A 23,569-nucleotide genomic window follows, 5' to 3' on the forward strand; every position below is an offset into this window, starting at 1 on the left:
CCCCTCTCCTTCAAACTCCTCCCTCCGTGGGTGTGTCTCTGGTGGCTTTGCAGCATTTGTCACAAGCGAGGCTCTGCCTGTCTGTGCTGCCTGGCTGCTGGCGGCTGCTCTTTGGGCGAGTCTGCATGAGTCGTTTCGGTTGTGAGCTCAGCTGCAATGAAGCTGCGTGCGATTGTGGGCTGTCTGCCGGTGTTTCAAAGTGTGTTGCACGCATAATCTATTATGCAAATTTGCAATCCCCCACCGCCAGCTCCCAGTGCGATAATGCGCGAAAGCGAAAGCGTTTTCGCCAATCCATTTTACAGTATGAGAATGGTTTCCTCGCGCTTTCCCCTGCAGTTTTGGCTCGACTTTTTCTAGTCTGGAGAGCACTGTCGCCACTTAGTGGGTCGGTGGAATGGGTTGTACACGTTCGGTGGCTCCAATATTTTTATAGGAGACGTGGGGGGCGTTGATCCACGTCCCACCGTCAAATTTTTTTTTTTTTTTTTTTTGACGAGTCAACTCGTCATTAGCAGTCAACCGTTGGATTTTTTTTGACGAGTCAACTCGTCATTGGCAGTGAACGTGTTAAAGGTCCCATTCCGTGCAAAAGCTGTTTTTACTTGTAAATGCATATATACTGCTGTCAGCCCTCCCTGTAATGAGTGGTCACACGCTCAGAACTGCCACAGTTGGATTTGTCCCTATCCAGCGTCCCCCTGCAGTCTCCTCCAAGCCACACCCCCAAACGCTTCGTTTGCCCAGAGGGGAATTGGGACGTCACTAGCTTCCTCCTGCATACTGCGCGGGTCTCTCTCACACAAGCTACCTGCACCATTTAGTCTATAGCCACAAAATTAACACTTCTAGCTGGAGCGACGCCAACTGTACGTGATCCAGCAACTGCAGAGGTGCATTCGGTAAGTCTAGGCATTTTGAGATGTCCTCTTTAGCATAGTACCGTTAAGTTAACGATAACTCGCAACCTAGCGTGCTGGTCCACAGACGCTAATCTGATTGGCCGCTGGGAGCCTGGGGCGGGCTCTCCCTCAGCGGCCAATGGGAACTGTTAGTTCTGAATATATTATAGAAACAGGCCATTCTTGGGAAGCGACGAGATGAGGAAGTGAGAACTCCGTCACAACAAACGGGGTTGCTATATTTTCGACAGATTAATCCAGAATCATGTTTTATGGACCAGAGACACACGTTTTTAAGAGGTTACAGCTGCACGAATTGGGACCTTTAAGATTTTGGAAATTGTATTGAATCTCCTTCCTCCCTCTCTCTTTGTGTCTTTTGCCAGAGGGTGTTTCTCATGAGGAAAGCTGGAGTTTCTACCCTAACGCTGTGCGTACAGCTGGCTTCTGTGGGAACCCGTCCTTCCACCTGTACTGGCCCAACAAGAACCAGGACAAGACGCACAACATCCTGGCCACTCGTGAACTCATAGTGCAGCCTGGATACATTCTGCAGTTCAAGGTAGCGCCCGAGAACGTCTCAACTCAACTGCTGTCTTTAATCTTGTGTACATGGTGTCTTCAGTCCTTCATTATCTTTCTCTATGGTGCAGATTGTTGTTGGATGCGAGGCAGACACCTGTGAAGACCACCATTCTATCTTGCTGCAGTTCAGGAAGGACGCGAGGTGAGAGAAACGGGGGTTCCTTTATGAAAGATGTTCCTAAAAAGATGAAAACGTCCTCACGCTTCACACCATTTCTTTAGGGGTTGTTGAAAGTCATAACAACAGTTCATCACAAAATAGCTTCTGGGTAACTTCTAAAGAGTGTAAGAGTATCCCCCGTGTTGTTGTTTCTGCCTTTAAAGATGATTTGATACATGGTTCATGCATGGAAACACATTGTACATGAACAGTTTTCAGCTCCCGCTCTCCTCCCCCAGGTCTGACTCGTGGCAGTTGGTTCAGTCAGAGTGCCTCCCCTCCTCCGTCAACAACGTGGGCTGCTCTCCCTTCCAGTTCCACGAGTCCACCATCTACAGCCCAGTCAACAGCTCCACATGGACCAGGGTCACCGTGCAGCTGCCCGACCATGTGTCTTCAGGGTAGGAACATGTGTCCTCAGGGTAGAAGTATGTGTCTTTAGGGTAGGAACATGCATCTTCATAGTAGGAACATGTGTCTTCAGCGTAGGAGCATGCAGATTTGGCTTTTGTCCCTAGCACTGGGAAATATCACAAATTATCACCCTTTGGATATTTTTTTCTTTTCTGTCTTTGAATGCCAAATTGTGTGCTGCTGATCTCTCGATTGCAAGCCGTGAGTTCTGTAAACATCTTGTGATTTGTTATTCATATGTCCAGGGCCACCGAGTTCCGCTGGATCCAAAAGGAGGGGACAGGAGAGCGTCACGGCTGGGGCGTGGACCACGTCTACATAGGAGAGGCCTGTCCAGGACTCTGCAGCGGCCATGGCTACTGTACCAATGGAGTGGTCTGCATCTGTGACGAGGGGTACCATGGTGGGCCACAAACAACATATTAGATTCAAACTCGTAGCAACAAACACCGTTCTTTATCATTGAACCTGTTGAGCTGAGAGGTGTTAGTCTAAGTGGAGTTATTCAAATTACTATTATTACAGCATGGTGAAGTGAAGTGATGCACCACAAAGGGTCATTTTGTGGAAAATGGAGACATGGTAAAAAAAAGTTCCATAAGTGATTAAACATTAAACAATTCTGAAGAAATGTCTTGGACACTCGGAGTTGGCCAAAGTTCCTTTTTTTGCGATATATATTTTTTGTACAAAAACAATGTAGACATACTGTAGAAGCTAAGCCAATGCTTTAAGCCACTGAGGTGCTATGCCAGGGCTTCACCTGATTGACGCACACGTTACCTTGTTTGATTGAATCAAAGTCCAGACAACTTCTTGCTTTGATACTCGTTACATTTATTTTCTAGTAATCCTCTTTGTTTCCACAGCATTTCCAGTAGCAAACAAACAACAAATAAACAGGTAATTTAGGTACTGCAGCAACAAGCTGCCTACCGTGGGTGTGTGTGGTCAAAAACTGTATGCTCTTCCGGGCGAAACACCTGATCAGCGCAAAGGGGTCGGTCTTACTTATAGAAGAGCGCTAATTGGCTCCTACACACCGCCCCCTAATTGTTAGTGGCGGCTAGACACAACAATTCAATACAAAACCACAGAGGAGCCAAATATGAAACCCACAAGTACCATAAATGCAGCACCATCACCACATGAAATGCAATGTAATTCAATCTACACCTCTTGTAGTAAACAAAGTTTCGTTATAGGTCTTTTAATAATGTTGTTTTTGGTTTGTAGATTGACAGAACGCACCAGGCCCCTTTTGTCAGGGAAAACCTCCAACACTCTGCCAAGAGGCCAGGAACCACGTGGAGCTGAAGGATCCATGATGACGACAACATCTCCAGCAACTAAACTCCTCTTCTTCTGATTCCACTTCTGTCTTTCTTGGAGCAGCGGCAGATATTCCCGGATCCAGCGCTTCCAAAACAAATCAGAGATATACTGAATTTGTCTCCATCGACGTTTCACATACATGTCAGCGGGTTCAAAGAGACCAGGTGGCAGAGCTGGTTTTCCTTTCAATAGAAGCAGATGATTTGGCGTTAGAGGTTCCAAATCATTCGGATCGTCGGATGACTTGGTTATCGGACGATCGTTAAGAATAGATTCCACTTCACACATAACTGTGTTGAGTCCATCGTCATCCAACATCTGCTGATGCAAGACTGAACTGAGGACGCGCCTTACTGTGCGTATGAGGCGCTCCCAAACCCCGCCATGATGGGATCCTGCGGGGGGACTCCATTCAACTCCAGCTGACATAAGAGCTCCTTGAATCTGCTCATGATTTAATGCAGCAAGAGCCTCTCTCAGTTCTCTCTCCGCTCCGACAAAGTTGGTTCCATTGTCTGACTTGATGTGGACCACTTGACCTCTCCTGCTGATGAACCGACGTAAAGCATTTATGCAGGAGTCAGTCTCCAGTGAGTTTGCCACCTCCAAATGAACTGCTCTACTTGCCAAGCAGGTAAATATCACTCCATAACGCTTGCAAGTTGCTCTGCCTCTTCTTATTTCCACAGGTCCAAAATAGTCCATACCAACATTGGTAAATGGAGGTAAATCCGGGATGACTCTCTCCTTCGGAAGATCTGCCATCTTCTGCGCCATAGCTCTTCCATTATAGCGTCTGCAAAAGCTGCATTTAGATATGATCTTCCTGACAGCTGAGTTAGCGTTGGTGATCCAGAACTTCCTCCTCAGTGCAGACAGTGTATGGTTTCGACCACTGTGACCTAAAAGTTGGTGAATATCCTTAAGAATAAGCATGGAAATATGCTGATCTTTTGAGAGAATGAGTGGGTGTTTTACCTCCAAAGGAATTGCTCCCTTGCTCAGTCTTCCTCCAACTCTTAGGAGTCCGTCTTCCCAAATCGGATCCAGCTTATAAATAGAACTTTGTCTGCTTACTGTTCCTGCTTTAGATGACAGGGAGGAAATTTCGTCCTGAAATCTTTGCTGTTGACAATAGCGAACAATAGCCCACTCTGCTTCCAACAGATCTTTTGGTGCCAAGATGTTACTCCTTGGTGTGGCATTTGCTCTTCCCAGTTGACCAGCTTGTGCATCTCCAGCGGCGTTCAAACGCTTTCTCTGACTGCGCTCCAACAGAATGGTTTTCAGTCTGAGAAACCAGGCTACTGACACTTTGAGCCTTTTCCAGTCTGAGAAATATGTCATGAGATGGTCAGTTGCATTGAGTGGATTGTCAACAATGACAACATTCACAGAGGTATCCCTTTTAACCTCTGGATCATCAGAGTCCACTTTGATGTCCCCACCATACTTTGCTGGCCAATCTTCCTCAGAATTCCAAAGAAACCTGGGACCCTCCAGCCAACTGTGGTTCTTTAAAAAGTCAGGCACCTTCATTCCTCTTGATGCAACGTCGGCGGTGTTTTCTTTGGAGCCAACGTGCCTCCATTGTGAAGGGCTTGAAACTTCTCTTATGGTGGTGATCCTATTCGCCACAAATGTGTGGAATCTCTTGTCCTCGTTATTTATGTACTTCAAAACTGAAGTACTGTCTGTCCAAAACACAGACTTGTCGAGCTGCAGTTGAAGCTCCGACTGCAGCATCACATCGACTCTGGCAGCCAGGACAGCAGCTGTTAATTCCAGGCGTGGAATAGTTACAGATTTCAGCGGTGTAACTCTGGCCTTTCCCAATAAGAAAGCAACATGCACATTGGCTCTGTGGTTCTTCAGCCTGATGTAACTTACAGTGCCGTAGCCATCTTTGCTAGCGTCGGCAAAGTGATGCAGTTGGCTGTGCATGGGCTGACCAAAGTCCTTTGGCTTTATACATCTGTCCACCTTGAATGATGCCAACAACTTGATGTCTGCCAACCACTGTTGCCACTGATTTGAAATATCTGGCGGCAAGGCATCATCCCAGCCACAGGTTCTCCTGCAAAGCTCTTGTTGCATCATCTTGGCAGACAAAGTGACTGGTGCCAACATGCCCAAAGGATCGTACACTGAGCTGGATGTGGACAACATGCCGCGTCTTGTTAGAGACTGCTGTTTCACTTCCATCTTGAACTTGAAGACGTCTGACTCGACACACCAAAGTAGACCCAAAGCTCTCTCAATGGGAAGCTTATCTCTGTCCAAATTGAGCTCCTTTAGATCCTTAGCCCATCGGTCTTCTGCAATTGTTTGCAACACTGCTCGACTATTGCTGATCCATTTGTCCAGAATGAATCCACCTCTTTTACAGAGAGCATTGAGGTCGTTTATCATTTGCATGGCTTCACTTTCTGAGCCCAAGCTCATCAAACAGTCGTCCACATAAAAATGTCGCTTTACAGCTTGAACAGTCTCCGCAGAAAAATCAGACTTGCTGTCGTCAGCAGTTTTCCTCAGCGCATAACTAGCGCAACTGGGCGATGAAACAGCCCCGAACAAATGCACCGTCATTCTGTACTCCTGGAGCTCTCTGCTGAAGTCTCCCTTTGGCCACCAAAGAAACCGAAGCAGATCTCTGTCCTGCTCCACAACCTTCACCTGATGGAACATAGCCTGCACGTCCCCCATAAACGCAACAGGCTCCTGCCTGAATCGTACAAGAACTCCAAGCAATGAACTGGTGAGGTTGGGACCTTGCAGTAGCTCGCTGTTTAGCGATGTTCCTTTAAACGTGGCCCCACAATCAAACACCACTCGTAATGAACCTTTTCTGGGATGATAGACGCTGTGGTGTGGGATATACCACACCTTCCCATTTTGACCGTGCAACTGCTGCTGAGGTACTTGCTCCGCATAACCTTTATCAATAACTCCGTTGAGATAGCTTGAATAGTCCCTGTGCAACTGCGGGCTCTTCACAAACCTCCTCCTCAATCCAAGTATCCTCTGCTTGGCCACGGCAAAGTTGTTCGGTAGGAGAACTTCAGGTTTCTTAAGCGGCAACTTCAGCCAGTACCTCTGATCCTGTAGTGTTGCTGAGTGTTTCATGATCTCCATGAATCTGCAGTCTTCTCTAGACATCTCCTTGTCCTCTGAGGGCTTTTCATTAAAGTCGTAGCTATACTGATTGTTCAGCATGAGCTCCAAGTTGGATACAGAAATTCTATTCACCACAACAGAAGGAAGCTCAATGTCAAGATTGCTGCCACGCCCATTTCCATTTAAGGGACCATTGATGACCCATCCCAACACTGTTCTTATAGCGTAGGGGCCATCTCCACGACTGTTAACAATTTCCCAAGGTTCCAATAACCTGGGAGCGTTGGTTCCTATCAACATGTCAACATTGGCCTTTATGCTGGGGATACAAATCTTTGACAAATAAGGCCACCTTTTCAAGTCTGCAGCAGTAGCGATGTTATCTGCAGTAACTGGCATCTTCTTCTGTGTGAGAATTTCTGGGAGCGGATAAAAGTTATTTTCCTCCAGACCAGACACCTCCATTCCAGATAAGGAGTATGCTGGAACGACCTTTTCCTGCCCCATAGTTGTCAAAAGGAAATTAGTTCTTTTTCCTGGAATGCTCAACTTCTGCATAAGATCTTCTGAACAGAATGTAGCAGAACTGCCAGGGTCCAAAAATGCATAGGTCTGTATGACCTCATGTCCCTTGGCTGACTTGACCTGCACTGGAACAATAGACAGAATACACCGATCTCTTCCATCCCCTGTACGTCCACATGTCTGAGGGAGAGTTGATTGTTTCACTCCTGGTGCCTCATTTGTTTGTTCTGATTCCATATGCGTCTTCTTAATATGAAGCACAGTAGGATGTTGTTGCTCACAAACTTCGCAGGTCAAGCGCTTGTTACAGTCCCGACTTATGTGGCCAGTACATAAGCATCCAAAACAAATGCCTTTCTCCATTATAAGGCGAATCTTGTCTCTGTGCTTCTTGCCTTTAAATTGTTGACATTTCTCCAAAAGGTGAGCACGTGAACAGCACTGACAATATAAGCTCTCCTGTCTTCTTGAGCCATTTGTTGTAGTTTTATGTTCAGAATCCCTTGATGTTATTGTAGTGGCAAAGCTACTTCCTCTCACTCTGTGGCTTGACTGAAGATGAAACTTGTTGAAAGGCTTTAAACTGGCTGTTGGTGGCGACGTGCCCTCAATGTCACCAAAGATCGGGTCTGAGAGTACGCGCACATGTTTCTCAAGAAAAACAACAATGTCCATGAAATGAGCTCGATCTTTAGAGATTTCCATAATATCATGGGCTTTTGCTCTCCATCGCTCCCTGAGCTTGTATGGCAACTTGGAAATGACCATTCTCATATTAGTTGGCATATCCAATTCCTGCATATAATGGAGTTCTTGCATGACATTAGTACAACCACGCAAAAACAAAGCGTATGGTTGTAGGGCTTTAACATCATCAGATCGTATTGTTGGCCAAGCCAAAGCCTTTTCAATATATGCAGTGGCGATCTTATATTTATTTCCAAAGTGTTCTTGGAGGAGTCCCTTAGCAACAATGTAGCCACGTTCAGGAGCCATATGTTGGCAGCTACGAACCAACTCCTTTGGCTGTCCTTTGGTGAACGGTTCCAAATAATACAAGCAGTCAGCTTCGCTGGCCTTGCTTTCCACTCCTTGCTCAAATGATTTCATAAAGGCTTGATATTGAAACGGATCTCCTTCAAACATAGGAATCTCTCGTGTTGGCAAGGAGAGTAGGTGCTGCTGGTGTACAAGTGCAGATGTTAATTCATTTTGTTTGTTCATGATAGTGATGACATCTCCAGATGGAATTTGATCATTTTGTTGTTGTTGATTTACATATTGTCCACTACTTTGATTTGCTCGAGCAATTGTAGCACCACTTTGGAAAACATGTGATGTTTGCTGATGTTGTTGGTCCTGTGCATCCACAACTTGGTTTATTGCACTGAAACATTGCTTTGGTCTAGCATCCATCGCTGGTTGTTTGCTCTGTGGCATTGAGTGGCAATGTGTTGGTTTCCATACTGCAGGCTCATATGGCTGTGCCATAGGGTCAAGTGTGATGCATGGTGCCTCCTTTATCCCTTTTTTATAATAAGAGTCCATGCCATCCGTTGGTGCATGAGAGGAATGCTGTCCATCATAAGCATGCAACACTGACAGCTTAGCAGTAGATGCTGCTAGCTCGGTTTCCAATTCCAGTTGTTGCTTTTTCCTCCTTATTTTTTGTTCCTCTTCCTCCAATGCTTGTAGCTCCTTTAAAGCTGCCATACGAGCAACAATTGCAGCTCTTTCTGCTGCTGCTTTAATTTGTGCTGAAGAAGTGGTAGACCGGATACTGGTGCAACTTTTATTTGAACCTTTTCTGCCCACTCTGGACACACTGTCATCAGGACTTATACCATCACAAATCCCAACATTTTGATTGACAGTGACAACATCATGATTACCAGCATTTTGATTCATATTACCAGCACCTTCATTCATATTACCAGCACCTTCATTTTCAGACACATAATTTTCATTGCTTTTCATCCACTCTCGGACAGTGACAACAAATTCATCATTGAACATCATTTTGGCCTTATACCATATTTCATGTCGTTCGTGTTCCTCCTTTGGCAGTAAAGCCATCAAAGCATCATGTATGCACTCAATGTCATCACACAATTTAATGTAACCATCAAAAGCACCCTTTACCTTCGAGATTTCATTATTATCAATTAAACCTTGTATTGCTCTTCTTAAATCGACAGCCTTATTTAGTTTATTTTCTCTACTATTTTGCAATGTGTCCAATCTCTCAGCAAGTGCTTTAACGGAAAGTTTGCTCACTCGTTTTCCCAATACTTCCTCTTTACAGCCAGCCCCACTGTCCGATTTGGCTGCTGTATGCGCGCCCGCACCTGACCGCTTGTCAGACTGCTCCGCGTTACCGTTATTCGACATTGTCCGACAGTCAACAGTTCGCAAAAGATCAACGTTTATTGTTCAAGTTCATCCCCTTCAGCAACCATGGAATTACGCCAGTTAATGTGTGCACACAAACCTAGATGGCCATCTAAACGGTGGTAGCGCTACACATACCTCGATTATCCTGAATGTTGTTCCATGAATCAAAGCGGCCAGAAGCTCCAACAGCGTTGCGTCCTGGCAGGCGATCAGCAGATGCAATGCAGCTGGCAACACACTCCGCGCTCAGAGCTCCAACCACTGGCTCCCGTCCGGGGCTCTCCCACCGCCGCCGCAGCCTACACACCTCTCGGTCTCTGCGTCCCGGGCAGCCGTTGATTAGACGAGATGCAGCTGGCGAAGTGCTCCAATCACACAGCAACCAGCCGATCGGAATCCTCCTCGCGTAACAATCACAACGTGAAGAAACTCCCAACTCTTCTTCAAACTCCAAACTCCACGAAAGCAAAGTTTTTGACTTGATTGTAGAAGCTAAGCCAATGCTTTAAGCCACTGAGGTGCTATGCCAGGGCTTCACCTGATTGACGCACACGTTACCTTGTTTGATTGAATCAAAGTCCAGACAACTTCTTGCTTTGATACTCGTTACATTTATTTTCTAGTAATCCTCTTTGTTTCCACAGCATTTCCAGTAGCAAACAAACAACAAATAAACAGGTAATTTAGGTACTGCAGCAACAAGCTGCCTACCGTGGGTGTGTGTGGTCAAAAACTGTATGCTCTTCCGGGCGAAACACCTGATCAGCGCAAAGGGGTCGGTCTTACTTATAGAAGAGCGCTAATTGGCTCCTACACATACAATCAGTAATACAGCATTGTACATGTATGAAAGTCATAAATCAAGGCACTGCATAAGGACTGGTCAGTAGAGTGTAACAATAAAATAGCAGCTCTACCAAGAGCACAATTCAAACGTCAATCTGAGTCATTATACTGTGAATGTGAATCCCGGTATATTCGCCCAGACACACATCTGGACATACATGAAGCAGCATATCCATATGTTACCCTTAAAAGAAAAATGGGGGGCTTACATATTCTCATACATGCCAAAGTTGCTATTTTATGTACGCTTTACTTTACAAATCATGTCAGCCCCACAGTCGCCAGTTGTGTCATCTCTTCTCTCTCTCTATTTCGTCACCCTCTTCTCTCTCCTCACTCCTCAACAGGTGACGACTGCTCCCTGTCCAGCAGTGACCTGCCCAGCTCCATCAAGGACAACTTTGAGTCTGGCAGCGTGTCTCAGGAGAGCTGGCAGCTGATCCAGGGCGGCGGCGTGGGCAGTGGGTGTGGCCAGCTGTCACCCCACGCCCACGGAGACTCGCTCTACTTTAACGGCTGTAAGATGAGGCAGGCTGTTACCAAACCCCTGGACCTCACCAGAGCCAGGTACAGGTACTACCACAACATGTCAACTAGTTATGTGCACGTAGCCTACACCTCTGGAGTCGCTGCTTAACACCACAGCATACAGTACAACAGACGGAGAGCCAGGGGGTGTCTGGGTAGTGTAGAGGTAACATCGCCTAAAGGCTGCTTTATGCTCAGTGTGCGAACTACGGGGGAGCTGGGGGGGCGTTGGCTCCCCTAAAAAAAAATGAGACCCCCTGAAAACATGACTTGTGAAACTTTGGGGGGTCTCTAAAATATTGACTACATATATATTTTCCCTTTGTATTTTCGATGTTTTTCCTGTACCTTATCATGGATTCTGCATAAAATTACGCGATTTTGATATGATTCCGAGTGTGCTTAATCACTGTCGAATTCACAGTAAGGATATACCAAAATGCATGTTATTCTCGCCCTCACCACATCGAGCGTGGTGGCGCTGCCAGCACTGTAGGTGCAAATCAAACGTCACTCACGCAGGCAGGTGGAGTCAGCCAGCCTGGCATGCTCTGTTTTTTATTTAATGCTGCTCACATTGTCTCTCTCCCTCCCTCCCGTGCGCACGACAAGAGTGTCTTTGAGCGTGCAGATAAACTATAGAGATCATACTGTGATTTTGCTTTTTAGAGCTGCATGCGGTGTGCAGGTTTGATGTGGTTTGGTCATTAGTACTGCTTATGATACTGTAGCCTGTATCGGATGTGCTGACTGAATCAGACTGTGAAGAGAGGCAGTCCTCTCTGAAAAAGCGCAGCAGCTGTCCGCACCGAGGCGCGCACGCGTCCGGTTGCACCCCGCCCCCCCCCCCCCCCCCCCAAGGGCCGGGCACGTCAAATGACGTAAATTTGTTGGGCGTGGTTATTCGCTACCTCCGTCGGGCGCTCGCCTTGTGCCTGATTTTTTTTCTCACAGTGCGACCTCCGCACGGCTTCTCTCCAAACATGGCCGCTTTCAAGCCACTGAGCCCTGAACACTGAGCTGTGTTTTCCCCACATTTCTTGACCCATGTGGTAGGCTATAAACTTTGATTTGCAACTGTTCGTTTTTAGTCATTTCACCAAGTAAATGTGTTGTGTTGAGAGCATGATTGAGAGAGATTAAAAGCAGCACAGAGTAGGCTATCAGGGCTGAGAACTAAAACGGCTTTCAGTAAAAACAAGTTTGGTGATTCATTCATGTGCTGATGTACGGTCGTTTGAGAGTGAAAGCGCACTCAGTACTGCACATAATAGCATTTCATTGCGACTTTTCACGGGCTGTTCTCACTATTACCATTGTACAATACATGCTGATCACTTGGCTGATCACTTCTGAGTATAACAGCATCTGCCCCAGCGCGAGGTCCGCACGGTGACTCGCGGAGACTCGCGGAGCTCCACCCCCACGGAGCTTGCTCGAGTATAATGAGCCCTTAACACCGCGGAGACCCGGGTTCGATTCCCGGCAACGGTACATCCGGCTTGGTCAGATGTTCCTATACTGGCACAATTGGCCGTGTCTGTGGGCAGGAAGCCGGGTGGGGCATGTGTCCTCCTGGTCGCTGCAGTAGTGCCTCCTCTGGTCAGTCCGGGTGCCTGTTCGGGGGGGAGGGGAACTGGGGGAAATAGCGTGATCCTCCCATGCCCTACGTACATCCTGCCGGTGAAACCCCTCGCAGTCAGGTGAAAAGAAGCGGCTGGCGACTGCACATGTATCGGAAGAATCATGTGCTCGTCTACGGCTTTCCCCAGATCGGCAGAGGGGGCGGAGCAACGAGCGAGACAGCGGGGGGAGTACAATCGGGGAGAAAAAACGTCTATTTCCTCCCTCACATCTTCCCTCCCCCTCTATCTGCCCCCCCCCCCCCCCCCCCCCCCCCCCAGCAAGATCATGTTTGTGCTGCAGATCGGCAGCACATCGCAGACAGACAGCTGTAACATCGCTCTGGACCAGGCCGACACGGTGGACCGGGCCGTGCTGCTGCAGTACAGCGTCAACAACGGGGTCAGCTGGCACGTCATCGCCCAGCACCAGCACAAAGACTTCATCAAGGCCCAGAGGGTCTCCTACAACATCCCACTGTGAGTGACACATAGAGAGGCGTACAGGCAGACAGACACAGGCACATCACTACTATGATAATAAGTGTTTGACCCTCACTCATCACATTTGAACCCAATGCCGTAAAGACAGTTGGGAATGGTGTGAAACCGTTTGACCTTTGACCTCATGTCTCCCATTTTGGTGTCTCCAGAGAGGCGAGGGTTAAAGGGGTGATGCTGCGATGGTGGCAGCCACGCCACGCCGGCGCAGGACATGACCAGTGGGCGTTGGACCACGTGGAAGTAGTTCTGTGAGTACCCGATCGCCAGTCGGGGCCCCTGGCGCCCCGCCCCCAGACTGGCCCTCCTGACAGAGCCTCAGTCTGCCTTTGCCTCAGAAGTGTTTTAGTGTTTTAGTCTGCGACCAGGGTCGTGAATTTGGAAGACAATTCCAGCATCCGATTATAGTAGGAAAAAAGGAATAGCAAAATTGGAGTTGCAAAGTTTCTGCAGGTCACCGAACATATTATGCAAAAAAGTCGACACTTAGATAATTCGTACATATTCTTTACATGCCGCTGATCATGAAGTGTTTTGAATGCATTTCCTGCATGTTGCTGTGGGTAACAGAGCAATGTTCCCTCATGATGTGGGGGCTAATTCAGGCTTGTACCCAATGCATTTCAAATGCTACATACAGTCATGTCAAATGCACTCTAGCACTTGTACAATCGATATAGAGTGATGTGTCAAGTTACACACACACGCACACACACAGACACACACACACGCACACACGCACACACACACACCTAACCTGAGCTGTCCCTGGTCTAGTGTGGCCATGACCAACTCCACTCCCTCTCTCTCACTCACACGGTTTTCAACAGTGTCTGCTGAAAAGAGTGATGGTGATCCTCACACTTTGCTCTTTTGTTTATTTCTTTCTCTCTGTTCACCTGTTCACTCCTTCACTCCTTCACTCACTCCTCCTCCTCCTCTTCACTCTTTTCTTTTGCATCCCACATGCCTTTCCTCCCTGCTGCTTATATGTATATCACTCCCTCCCTTGTTTGATCATGTGCTGATTATTCACTCCTCTGCTCGTGCTGCCTTGTGTCCTCCTGCTATTGACCTCTGCTTACGTCATGGTCCTCACGCCTTTCCTTCCTACCTTGCTGCTCTCCTGTCCTTCCTTTGCTCCAAAACCCCCGGGTCCCTCTTTCTATTTGTTTGCCTCCCTCTCTGGTATACAACGGATGGACTACTGCTATCTCCACCTCTACCCGTCTCTCATGGACTACTGCTATCTCCACCTCTACCCGTCTCTCATGGACTACTGCTATCTCCACCTCTACCTGTCTCTCATGGACTACTGCTATCTCCACCTCTACCTGTCTCTCATGGACTACTGCTATCTCCACCTCTACCCGTCTCTCATGGACTACTGCTATATCCACCTCTACCTGTCTCTCATGGACTACTGCTATATCCACCTCTACCTGTCTCTCATGGACTACTGCTATATCCACCTCTACCTGTCTCTCATGGACTACTGCTATATCCACCTCTACCTGTCTCTCATGGACTACTGCTATATCCACCTCCACCCGTCTCTCATGGACTACTGCTATATCCACCTCTACCCGTCTCTCATGGACTACTGCTATCTCCACCTCTACCTGTCTCTCATGGACTACTGCTATATCCACCTCTACCTGTCTCTCATGGACTACTGCTATATCCACCTCTACCTGTCTCTCATGGACTACTGCTATATCCACCTCTACCCGTCTCTCATGGACTACTGCTATATCCACCTCTACCCGTCTCTCATGGACTACTGCTATCTCCACCTCTACCTGTCTCTCATGGACTACTGCTATCTCCACCTCTACCTGTCTCTCATGGACTACTGCTATCTCCACCTCTACCTGTCTCTCATGGACTACTGCTATCTCCACCTCTACCCGTCTCTCATGGACTACTGCTATCTCCACCTCTACCTGTCTCTCATGGACTACCGCTATCTCCACCTCTACCTGTCTCATGGACTACTGCTATCTCCACCTCTACCTGTCTCTCATGGACTACTGCTATATCCACCTCTACCTGTCTCTCATTTCCTTCCATCTTTGTTCCATTCCTTCACTTTCATTCGCTCTCCACCACTTTCGGCTTCTCCTCTACTTATTCTCTCCTCCTGATACTTGGGTTCTTCCTTGAACCTTCTTGACCATCTCTCTGCCTCTCCTCTCTCCCCCCTCCTCCCTGCTTCGGGCCCCCTCCCCCTGCCTCCCCAGGCCGGGGTTTCTGCCCCCCCAGACCTTTCTGCGAGACAGCTGCCCCCTCCTCCACCTGCCCCTCCCCTCTCGCGCTCTAACCTCTGCTCTCTTCTGTATTCTGCTCCCTCTGGCATGGCTGTAGTGTCAGGTAAGTTCTCCGCCACTTCCTGAATGCCCCCCTCCCGGTGCCCCCAACCCAACTTCTCCCTGTTACATCGCGCACCCCCTCCCTCACTTTCACTGTCACCCAGCCCTCCCCTCATCATCACCACCACCATCATCTCCATGCCTTCACCTTAACGTAAGCCCCAGTCAGGCCAATAGAGCTCATATTTTTATCGGCCGACCCGAAAGTTAGCATCGCCCCAGGTTTTGATTATTGCCGAAAATAACAAGTTTTGTTCAGCAAGATAATCTTCACAAATGAACAGAACTTCTATGATTTCTGAAGCGTAAATGTGATCGACAGAAAACGCTTAAAAAAAGTGGTGTTCATTTGTGAAGATTATCTTGCTGAACAAAATGTGCAAGTATCATAAACTTTTGTTAACCATATTTCAGGCATCATAACCACAAACCCATAAAAAAACCCACACTGACTTTGATACAAACTCATTTCTGGGTTTTGGGACTCCTGCAGCACTCTATAAGCAGGCCAGCCACCCCACAGTGTCCAGGTGGAGGCGCTGCTGACAGAATGAAGCAGCACGCAGCAATCCACACAGGAACACATCTTTAGAGAGAAAAACAACATAAAAATGTATTGTATAAAAATAGAAAATCATGACCTGTTGTGGAAGGAAATAATTAATGGTGAAATCATGAACGCTTGGCGCAAATATTCTACTTTATTTTCCAATCGTGAAATAATAACTCCATTCCTAAAAGTTGGTTTGTTAACTTAATTCAACACAATGTCACCATCTGAGGATACATTATTGTATTATGGCTTTGATGTGTAGTTTATAATTCTATTTTTCGTATATTATCTTTTTAATGCAAAGAACTTACACATACTGGTATGTACAAATGTCAATGGTATTGTGTTTGTGTGTATATGTGTGATGTAATCCATCACTATATCTGTTGTGTTCTTGCTGCTGCCTCTATGAGACACCGCTCTAGTGTCTTTGACCCAGCTACTAATTCAGCCCACCAGCTGACACACACAGTCCAAGGATTCTATTTGAAAAGGACTTTATCTCATTCAAGCATTGAACATCTTTTTTTTTTCCATTCACACACACCGATATCAGTTGCAATGCAGGGCATCTAGCAACATTAATTCCTGCTACAGACACATTTGGCCAGAGATATAGTTTCACCTGACGAACCTCCATCCAGTTCCTTGCATGGCTTCACGGATCGACTGTCAACGCCAGCTCTCCATCACTCCTACACTCATGGCTGTCTGTCTACGGCCAACCACACGATGATAAGAGCCAGGAGCTCCCTCCGTGCTGCCCCCTGCTGTTTGACAGAAAAACACACACAGACGATCCACTTCATCAGTCGGGCCCCTCTTCCACCTTCACACCCCCACCCATCACCACACCAGCCACACACTCCCCATCCCCTAACCAGTCCCACCCCCGACCCCCAAACCCCCACCCGCTTCGCAGAGGCCCCTGCCTGCCCTGGCTGCACTCCTGGCTCACTGGCACCGCACTGCTGGATGGAAGAGGCAATGAACAGGCTAAGCAAAAGCGATCTTCCCGCAGCTTCTCTCTGTGTCTCTTAGTTCAATATCACTCCTTCTCTGCTCACAACCCTGCATTTTGTTATGCCTTTTTGTTTTGTTTACATTATTTCCCTTTCTCCCATGTGATGGCTGTTCCTCTGAACTCTGACCTCACTCCCATGTGATGGCTGTTCCTCTGAACTCTGACCTCAAACACTCCGGTAGAGCAGGGTCAGAGTTATTCAACCCTCTAGCATCTGTAATCGTAGTATGTTTGTAAACTCTGTGTCCCGTGTCTCGTCTTGTGACATTTTGGTCTCGCACCGCCATTCGATACATGTAGCTATAGTTCTACCGCCATTGTCCACCCGTTATTAACCGCCTCTCATATGTACAGTAGTGTAAAGAACTCCACTTGTGTAGAGTAGCGCCACCGCCACCCATCCTCTGAGCCATCATCAGCCATGTTGAGTGTTTGAGGTTACGCCTGAAACCTGACTGAAAAATGGCCGCATGAATGTGTGTGCATGGATGAGAGGGGGCGTGGCATGGATGAGAGGGGGCGTGGCATGGATGAGAGGGGGCGTGGCATGGATGAGAGGGGGCGTGGCATGGAGATGTCTGCATTTTTTTCGCCGCCCTTTTATTCGATCACTAATGGCCACACCCCTTTCTTCCCCCTCCCCCCCCCCCCCTCTCACTGTCTTTGTATCCCCGCAGCACTCGTAAGCAAAACTACATGATGAACTTTGCCAGACAGACCGGCCTGCGCCACTACTACAGCTGCAAGAGGCGGGCACTGCGGCAGCATGCCTGAACCCGCCGAGAAGGGATTTGCCCCCTCTGACCTTCCAATCACGACCATCATCGACCACGCCCACCCGCGCACATCTCCGCCCGCGCGCACATCTCCGCGCTCTCCCGACAACACGTCATCAACCCTGTCGAGTCCCATCCACCGCTGGATTCCAGTCCGCCTTAGACCTCCGTTCCCTCCCACCCTCTGCCAGACACACGGGCCCATCCGTTCAGTTTACGCTGCAGCCAATCAAAGCCTTCCCCCCCCAACCACGCGAGTTGGCGGGAAGGAGACTCGGAAGGAAGGAGTGACGATGCGGCCATTTTTGTTTACTTTTCCCCCCCCATGGACTCAAAAACGGGAAGAAAAATAGCTATTTAGATGCAGGAAATACAGGCTTCCACTTGGCCCCAAATCAACTCCATTTTACGACTGACTTGGACGATATTGATCTCAAAACAACGCTAGGACGCCCAGAAACGCCGCAGACATCGCTAGGTGAGTGGCCAAATCTTAATTAATGCCAGGAAATGGCTCCAGGTTCAAAAAAACCGAAATTCTCCTTTAAGAGGAATAACGGTGATGACGATGCTACAAAAACAAAAACAGAAAAAAAGAGTACTGTGTTCTTGCTGTTCTGTGTGTCTGTGGGTTCTTTTCGTGATGAGTTGACTGTGGTGTTCCGTTCGTTCGTTCATTCGTTTTCTACTAATTCATGCTTTTTTGGGGGGGTGGGGCCCGGTTCTGTTCCCTTTTTCCCCCCGTTTATCCAGAACGGATGTGGGCCAGTCGGAACACGCCCCGCCTCCACGGCAAGAAGGAAAGAACGATTTGCACGACGGGGAAAAGAGAAAAAAAGAATTAAAGACTGAACAATGATTTTTTTTATTATCGGTTTTTTTATATATGTTGGTTCCCGAAAAATACAGATATTTATGGTAAATGGTTCTCCACGTAACCTATTTAAGATGCACTGTGCGTGAAATCTGTATGTTATTTTCTAGTGTTAAGTTATTAGGCGGTCGAGTCAGGCTCTCTGACTGCATCTCCCCCCTCTATCTCTCTCTCTCTCTCCTTCCCTGTTCTCTTATGCTGTTTCCCCCTCCTCTCTCTCTCTCTGCTGATTTCTGATACCTGAGGCTCTATCAGTGTTGTTTTTTGAAGTCTGTGTAATATGGACCCTCTCCCCTCAGTGTAACTCCAGTATAGCAATCTCCTGTATATATATGTATATCCACTATGGGGAGACCCAGCAGCCTTATAAAAGGGAAATAAAGAACTGTCCAAACCTCATGCTGTACACGCACTGCTCCAGCTGCTCTCTTTCTCTCTCGCTGTGTGTGTGTGTGTGTGTGTGTGTGTGTGTGTGTGTGTGTGTGATGAGAATAAATGTGGATTTAGATTTCAGATCAAAATATTTATTTCATGATTTAAAAAAGATCTTTAAAAGCAAGCTTATTTGCTTAGATAATGTTCAATATTGAATTCCATTGAAATGGAATCTAGCCGTCACATGGGTGCACACAGTCACACCTCATTGTCGTTAGACTGGGCATGTCATTCATTGAGTTAGTACAGCAGCAGGCATCACTGCATAGTAGTACCTCTGCAGACATCAGCATAACTCCATGCTGAGCCTACAGGAGATGTCAGTCTCCACACCGCTCACTGTGCGTTGGCCCACCACACTCAGGTCCTTCACATAATCATGTTCCCCTGTGAAATTAACTCCCTTTCTGAGAGGCTCATGTTAATGTGATGAGGAGTCTTTAGTCACCAGCTGCCCAGGAGGATCACAGCTATTGTGAGGATGACGGGGAAGCGTTTGGCCGTGATGCAGGGGCCGGAGTTACAGTAATCCCAGTGACAGCAGGCGAAGCTCATGGTGTAGACGGTTCCTTTGAGGCGGATGCTGTGCACCTGGCTGCAGTGGCCCTCCGCCATGCAGCCGTGGGCCGACAGGGCGCTGTAGTTGCCGTAGCGGCCGTCCGCCCGGAAGCACAGCTCGTCGGGGGGGCACTCTGTCACGATGAGCTGGAAGGTGTGCTCCCTCTCCAGGACGGGACTGAAGAAGCAGAGAAGGTTGTCACCACGCAGCGAGGGCAGGGACAGGTAGAGCCACATGACAGCAGCATGCAGGAGATGAGACATGCTGGGCCTAGAGGGCAGAGAGAGAGAGAGGCATCTGGCATTCAACTGAGTGAGGGTTTAAAGGAACACTCTGCCCATTTTCAACCAGCTTTGTATCATTAGAACATCAGTAGTATATCAGAAAACTGTAAACTGTTTTGAAGTCTGTCATTTCATTTGACAGTTATTGAGAGTTGATTTGAGTTAATGAGTTATTAATTTGAGTTAGTGTGGACCAGTGATGTCACTGGTCCACACTTTAAGACTCAATAACTGTCAAATTAAATGACAGACTTCAAAACCGTTTACAGTTTTCTGATATACTACCGGTACTGATGTTCTAATGATACAAAGCTGGTTGAAAATGGGCAGAGTGTTCCTTTTAACCAGTGGCGGGTAGGGATGTGATGAGAACCACCAACAGTGTCAGATTAACACAAAACAACAAAGTATATAAAAAGGCCTTTTACAATTCCAAGGTCTCTGGTCCATGATGGGAGCATAATTTTTGGCAATGCATGCTCCATATAAAAATAGCTTTGGGCACAAAAATAGCACACAATAGGACATGTAATATAATAATAGTAAATGTGTTTTTATACAGGGGGAAAGGACATGTCTCCAACATGAACAGTGTCACACTTTTGTAAAAATATTTAAAATAATAATTACGCATATTAAAAAGGACAGAATCTGTCACCAATAGGATAAAGGCCAGGGTAATGAAGTAGAGCAGGTAGGCTAATCAAACATACAATTTAGATATGAACAATCTCCATCTCCTCCCCTCCCCTCTACCCCTCCTCTCTTCCTCACCTCCCTTTCTCCACTTGCCTATCTGGCCCAGAGTGGACAGATGTAGTGAAGTAAAAGTAGATTACTGGCTCAAAAATATACTCGAGTAAAGAGTAGAAGCACAGTTTAAAAAAAATGAACATGAAAAGTACTTCCTTAAAAAAAAACACTTGTGTGACTGATTTGTAAGTCTTTACTATCCACCCCTGAGTTTACAACATTTTGGCCTTATAAATCAAGAAATTATTCCTATCCTTCTCTTTTTCATATTTAACTTAATTCAACAAATGACACTTGACTCAATTTCTGCAGTGTTTTACCAAGTGTCTTCACCAAAGAATCTCTGAGCAGCGATTGAGCTTCCTTGGTGTTACTAACACACAGGTGTCAAGAATTTCTACTGATTGTCACTTTGAAAAGGCTCACTGCGTTTGACTGGAGATGAGCTGACAAAAATATTATTTCAGTGTGCGGCATTATAAACAGTACTGACAAGACTTACCTGCACATTCTAAAGATGTTAAAGCCCAATCACTTCTCCTGACAGATCTCTCTGCTTACCCAATCACTTCTCCTGACAGATCTCTCTGCTTACCCAATCACTTCTCCTGACAGATCTCTCTGCTTACCCAATCACTTCTCCTGACAGATCTCTCTGCTTACCCAATCACTTCTCCTGACAGATCTCTCTGCTTATTGACTTGGAGCACATCCTGCACACAGGCCACACCTTTTCAACACACCTGCTGATAAGATCTGCACAGACCAACCAGTCTGAATGGGAGTTTCCTCTTGATGCCTTTATTTTACTCCATTTATCAGTTACCACACAGGGAATGTCATCATCTTACTGTTCTCAATGTTTATTTGTTTATTTGGACGGGACAGTGCAAAATTAATGAACACAGAAACCATGGAACAGATAATAAAACCTGGAACATAATAAAAGTGTAAAAATTGCCGGATTTAGCACGAGGCTAATTTCCATCCGTTGTCCCCAAAAAACAAAACACAAGAAACATAAAACGTAAAACATAATAAAACATACATAGAACATAGGTAGCAGCAGTACACTCAAAAATACGTAAAACATAAGTAGCAGCAATACACTCATGTACTAGGAGGATGGCAAGTCCACCTTTTCCTCTGGACAAAAATACAATCACAAAACAAACTGACCATTTATCCCCCCCCCCCCAACCTAACATCAACAACCCATTGATACCTGATGCAGCATTTGTGTGTGTATCCCTTTAAGACCGCGAAGGTCTTAAAGGCATGTCCATCCATGCATTCATTTCATCTAGACTAGACTACTGCAACCTCCCTTTATTCATATCTCAATAAATCATCGGTGGTTAAACACCAGTTGATCCAAAATGCTGCTGCCAGACTCCTCACCAGGTCAGAAAAGTCATGCCATATCACCCCCATCCTAGCCTCACTGCACTGGCTCCCGGTACAACACAGGATCCATTTTAAAATCCTCGTCTTCGCATTCAGATCCCTCCATGGCCAAGCCCCCGCCTATATCTCTGACCTCATCCACCCCTATGCAGCCAGCCAGTCTCTGAGGTCATCCGACCAAGAGCTCCTGGTCGTGCCCAGGACCAGGCTCAAAACAAAAGGCGACAGAGCCTTGGAAGTGACAGCCCCGAAGCTCTGGAATGCCCTCCCCCCCGATCTGAGAGCCGCTCGCTCTGAGCTCTCGTTTAAAAAACTATTAAAGACTCACCTGTTTAGACAGGGTTTTTAGTCATTCTTAGCCATTGTTTTTTACCTGTTCATGCTCTGTGTATGTTTTTATGTTTTTGCTTTTTCTTGTATTGTTCCTGCACTTATATTTCTGTGTTGCTGTTTTAATGTGTAAAGCACTCTTCGTGCTGGGAAGGGTGCTATATAAATAAAGTTTTACTTACTTACTTAAAGGCATACACACACACAAATGAGGGATATACACGCAAATGCTGCATCAGGTATCAATGGGTTAATATCACATAATGCATTTAACAAAATGTTTTGTGTATTTTCTTTCTCCAGAGTCAAGGTAAGTGCCTATATGGCTAGCAGGCCTCTCCCCAGTCCCACGATGCAGTGGCAGGTGCTGTAGTGTGGAGGGCCTTGATGGTGTTAACACATTAGTCCCAAGGCTCCTCAGTGACCAACATTAACAACGTTTCCAAAGTCTGCGTAACCCGGCTTTGCCTTTGGTCGTTCCCAGCAGCTCCTTCAGGCCTTCAGGCTTGGGTGGGACCATGATGGACTATCGGTGGGACACTGGTCTTTGCAGCAGCAGGTCTGGCTGACTTCATGCTCCACTCCCTGGTAGGAGACACCCTCACGGGAGCTGAGGCCAGCCGTGTGGAGGTCAGGAACCAGCTTGGACCCCATGGATGTCTGCTCAGACTAATGTAAACACACACACACACACACACACACACACACACACACACACACACACACAAGTTAAATCAGAGTTAAATAGGAATCTTTAAGTTTGAGATTCATATCATATCATAATCGTATAGCCTATATTCTTCAGTTGCAATGAAGGTGTTTTTGGCTTTTAATATGTACAGGTTTGTGTAAGTGTAGTTCACCTTGGTTTTCTTAAGGAGCGTTCACACCGAGATATTTATTTTTCGCTCTGTCGCTCAAGTCAACCCTTTGGAATCGCTCTGTCGCTCTGTTTAAATCGCTCATCAACAGGCACACGAAATGACGGACATGTGGGGGATATAACGTTACGCAATGTCATGCTGTTTGTCCACTACGAGCCACCGTCATTGTTTACAAGCTAAGCCTATCAGCGTGATCCTAATGCGAACTGCATACCGGTAGTACAGACTTCACTTCATGTCAGCTGTCAGCCTGTCAATGCGGTTTGTTGCCACACAATAAACCAGCGGTTTGTTCCAAGCCAGAGTGATCCTTGACTCGCTCTCACACGGCAGCCAATCAGCATTGAACAGCGAGCGACTGATGCCAGCGTATTTTCGCTCGAGTTGGA

General features: G+C 46.9%; 2 protein-coding genes across 2 annotated transcripts in view; one reads left to right on the forward strand and one right to left on the reverse strand.

Annotated features, from left to right (window-relative positions):
* LOC310770832 (reelin-like) overlaps positions 1 to 17,652 on the forward strand; it is a gene marked incomplete at both ends in the record, with an annotated part of 171,487 nt that extends 153,835 nt beyond the window's left edge. The window contains 8 exon segments of the mRNA XM_083663543.1: positions 1,289 to 1,464; positions 1,556 to 1,629; positions 1,887 to 2,048; positions 2,307 to 2,464; positions 10,626 to 10,845; positions 12,711 to 12,908; positions 13,082 to 13,180; positions 17,556 to 17,652. Of these exon segments, the coding sequence (XP_083519669.1) occupies positions 1,289 to 1,464; positions 1,556 to 1,629; positions 1,887 to 2,048; positions 2,307 to 2,464; positions 10,626 to 10,845; positions 12,711 to 12,908; positions 13,082 to 13,180; positions 17,556 to 17,652 (1,184 nt within the window).
* Positions 17,653 to 19,407: 1,755 nt separating this feature from the next.
* On the reverse strand, positions 19,408 to 19,785 carry LOC310770829 (protein Bouncer-like; the record flags this gene model as incomplete). Its single annotated transcript, XM_083663540.1, has 1 exon — positions 19,408 to 19,785. One exon carries the CDS (start codon positions 19,783 to 19,785, stop codon positions 19,408 to 19,410), a length of 378 nt encoding a protein of 125 aa, XP_083519666.1.
* Positions 19,786 to 23,569: the final 3,784 nt, after the last annotated feature.

Source organism: Poromitra crassiceps, assembly GCF_964638095.1.
Source record: "Poromitra crassiceps genome assembly, contig: HAP1_SCAFFOLD_242, whole genome shotgun sequence".
In the NCBI taxonomy this organism is placed as follows: Eukaryota; Metazoa; Chordata; class Actinopteri; order Beryciformes; family Melamphaidae; genus Poromitra; species Poromitra crassiceps.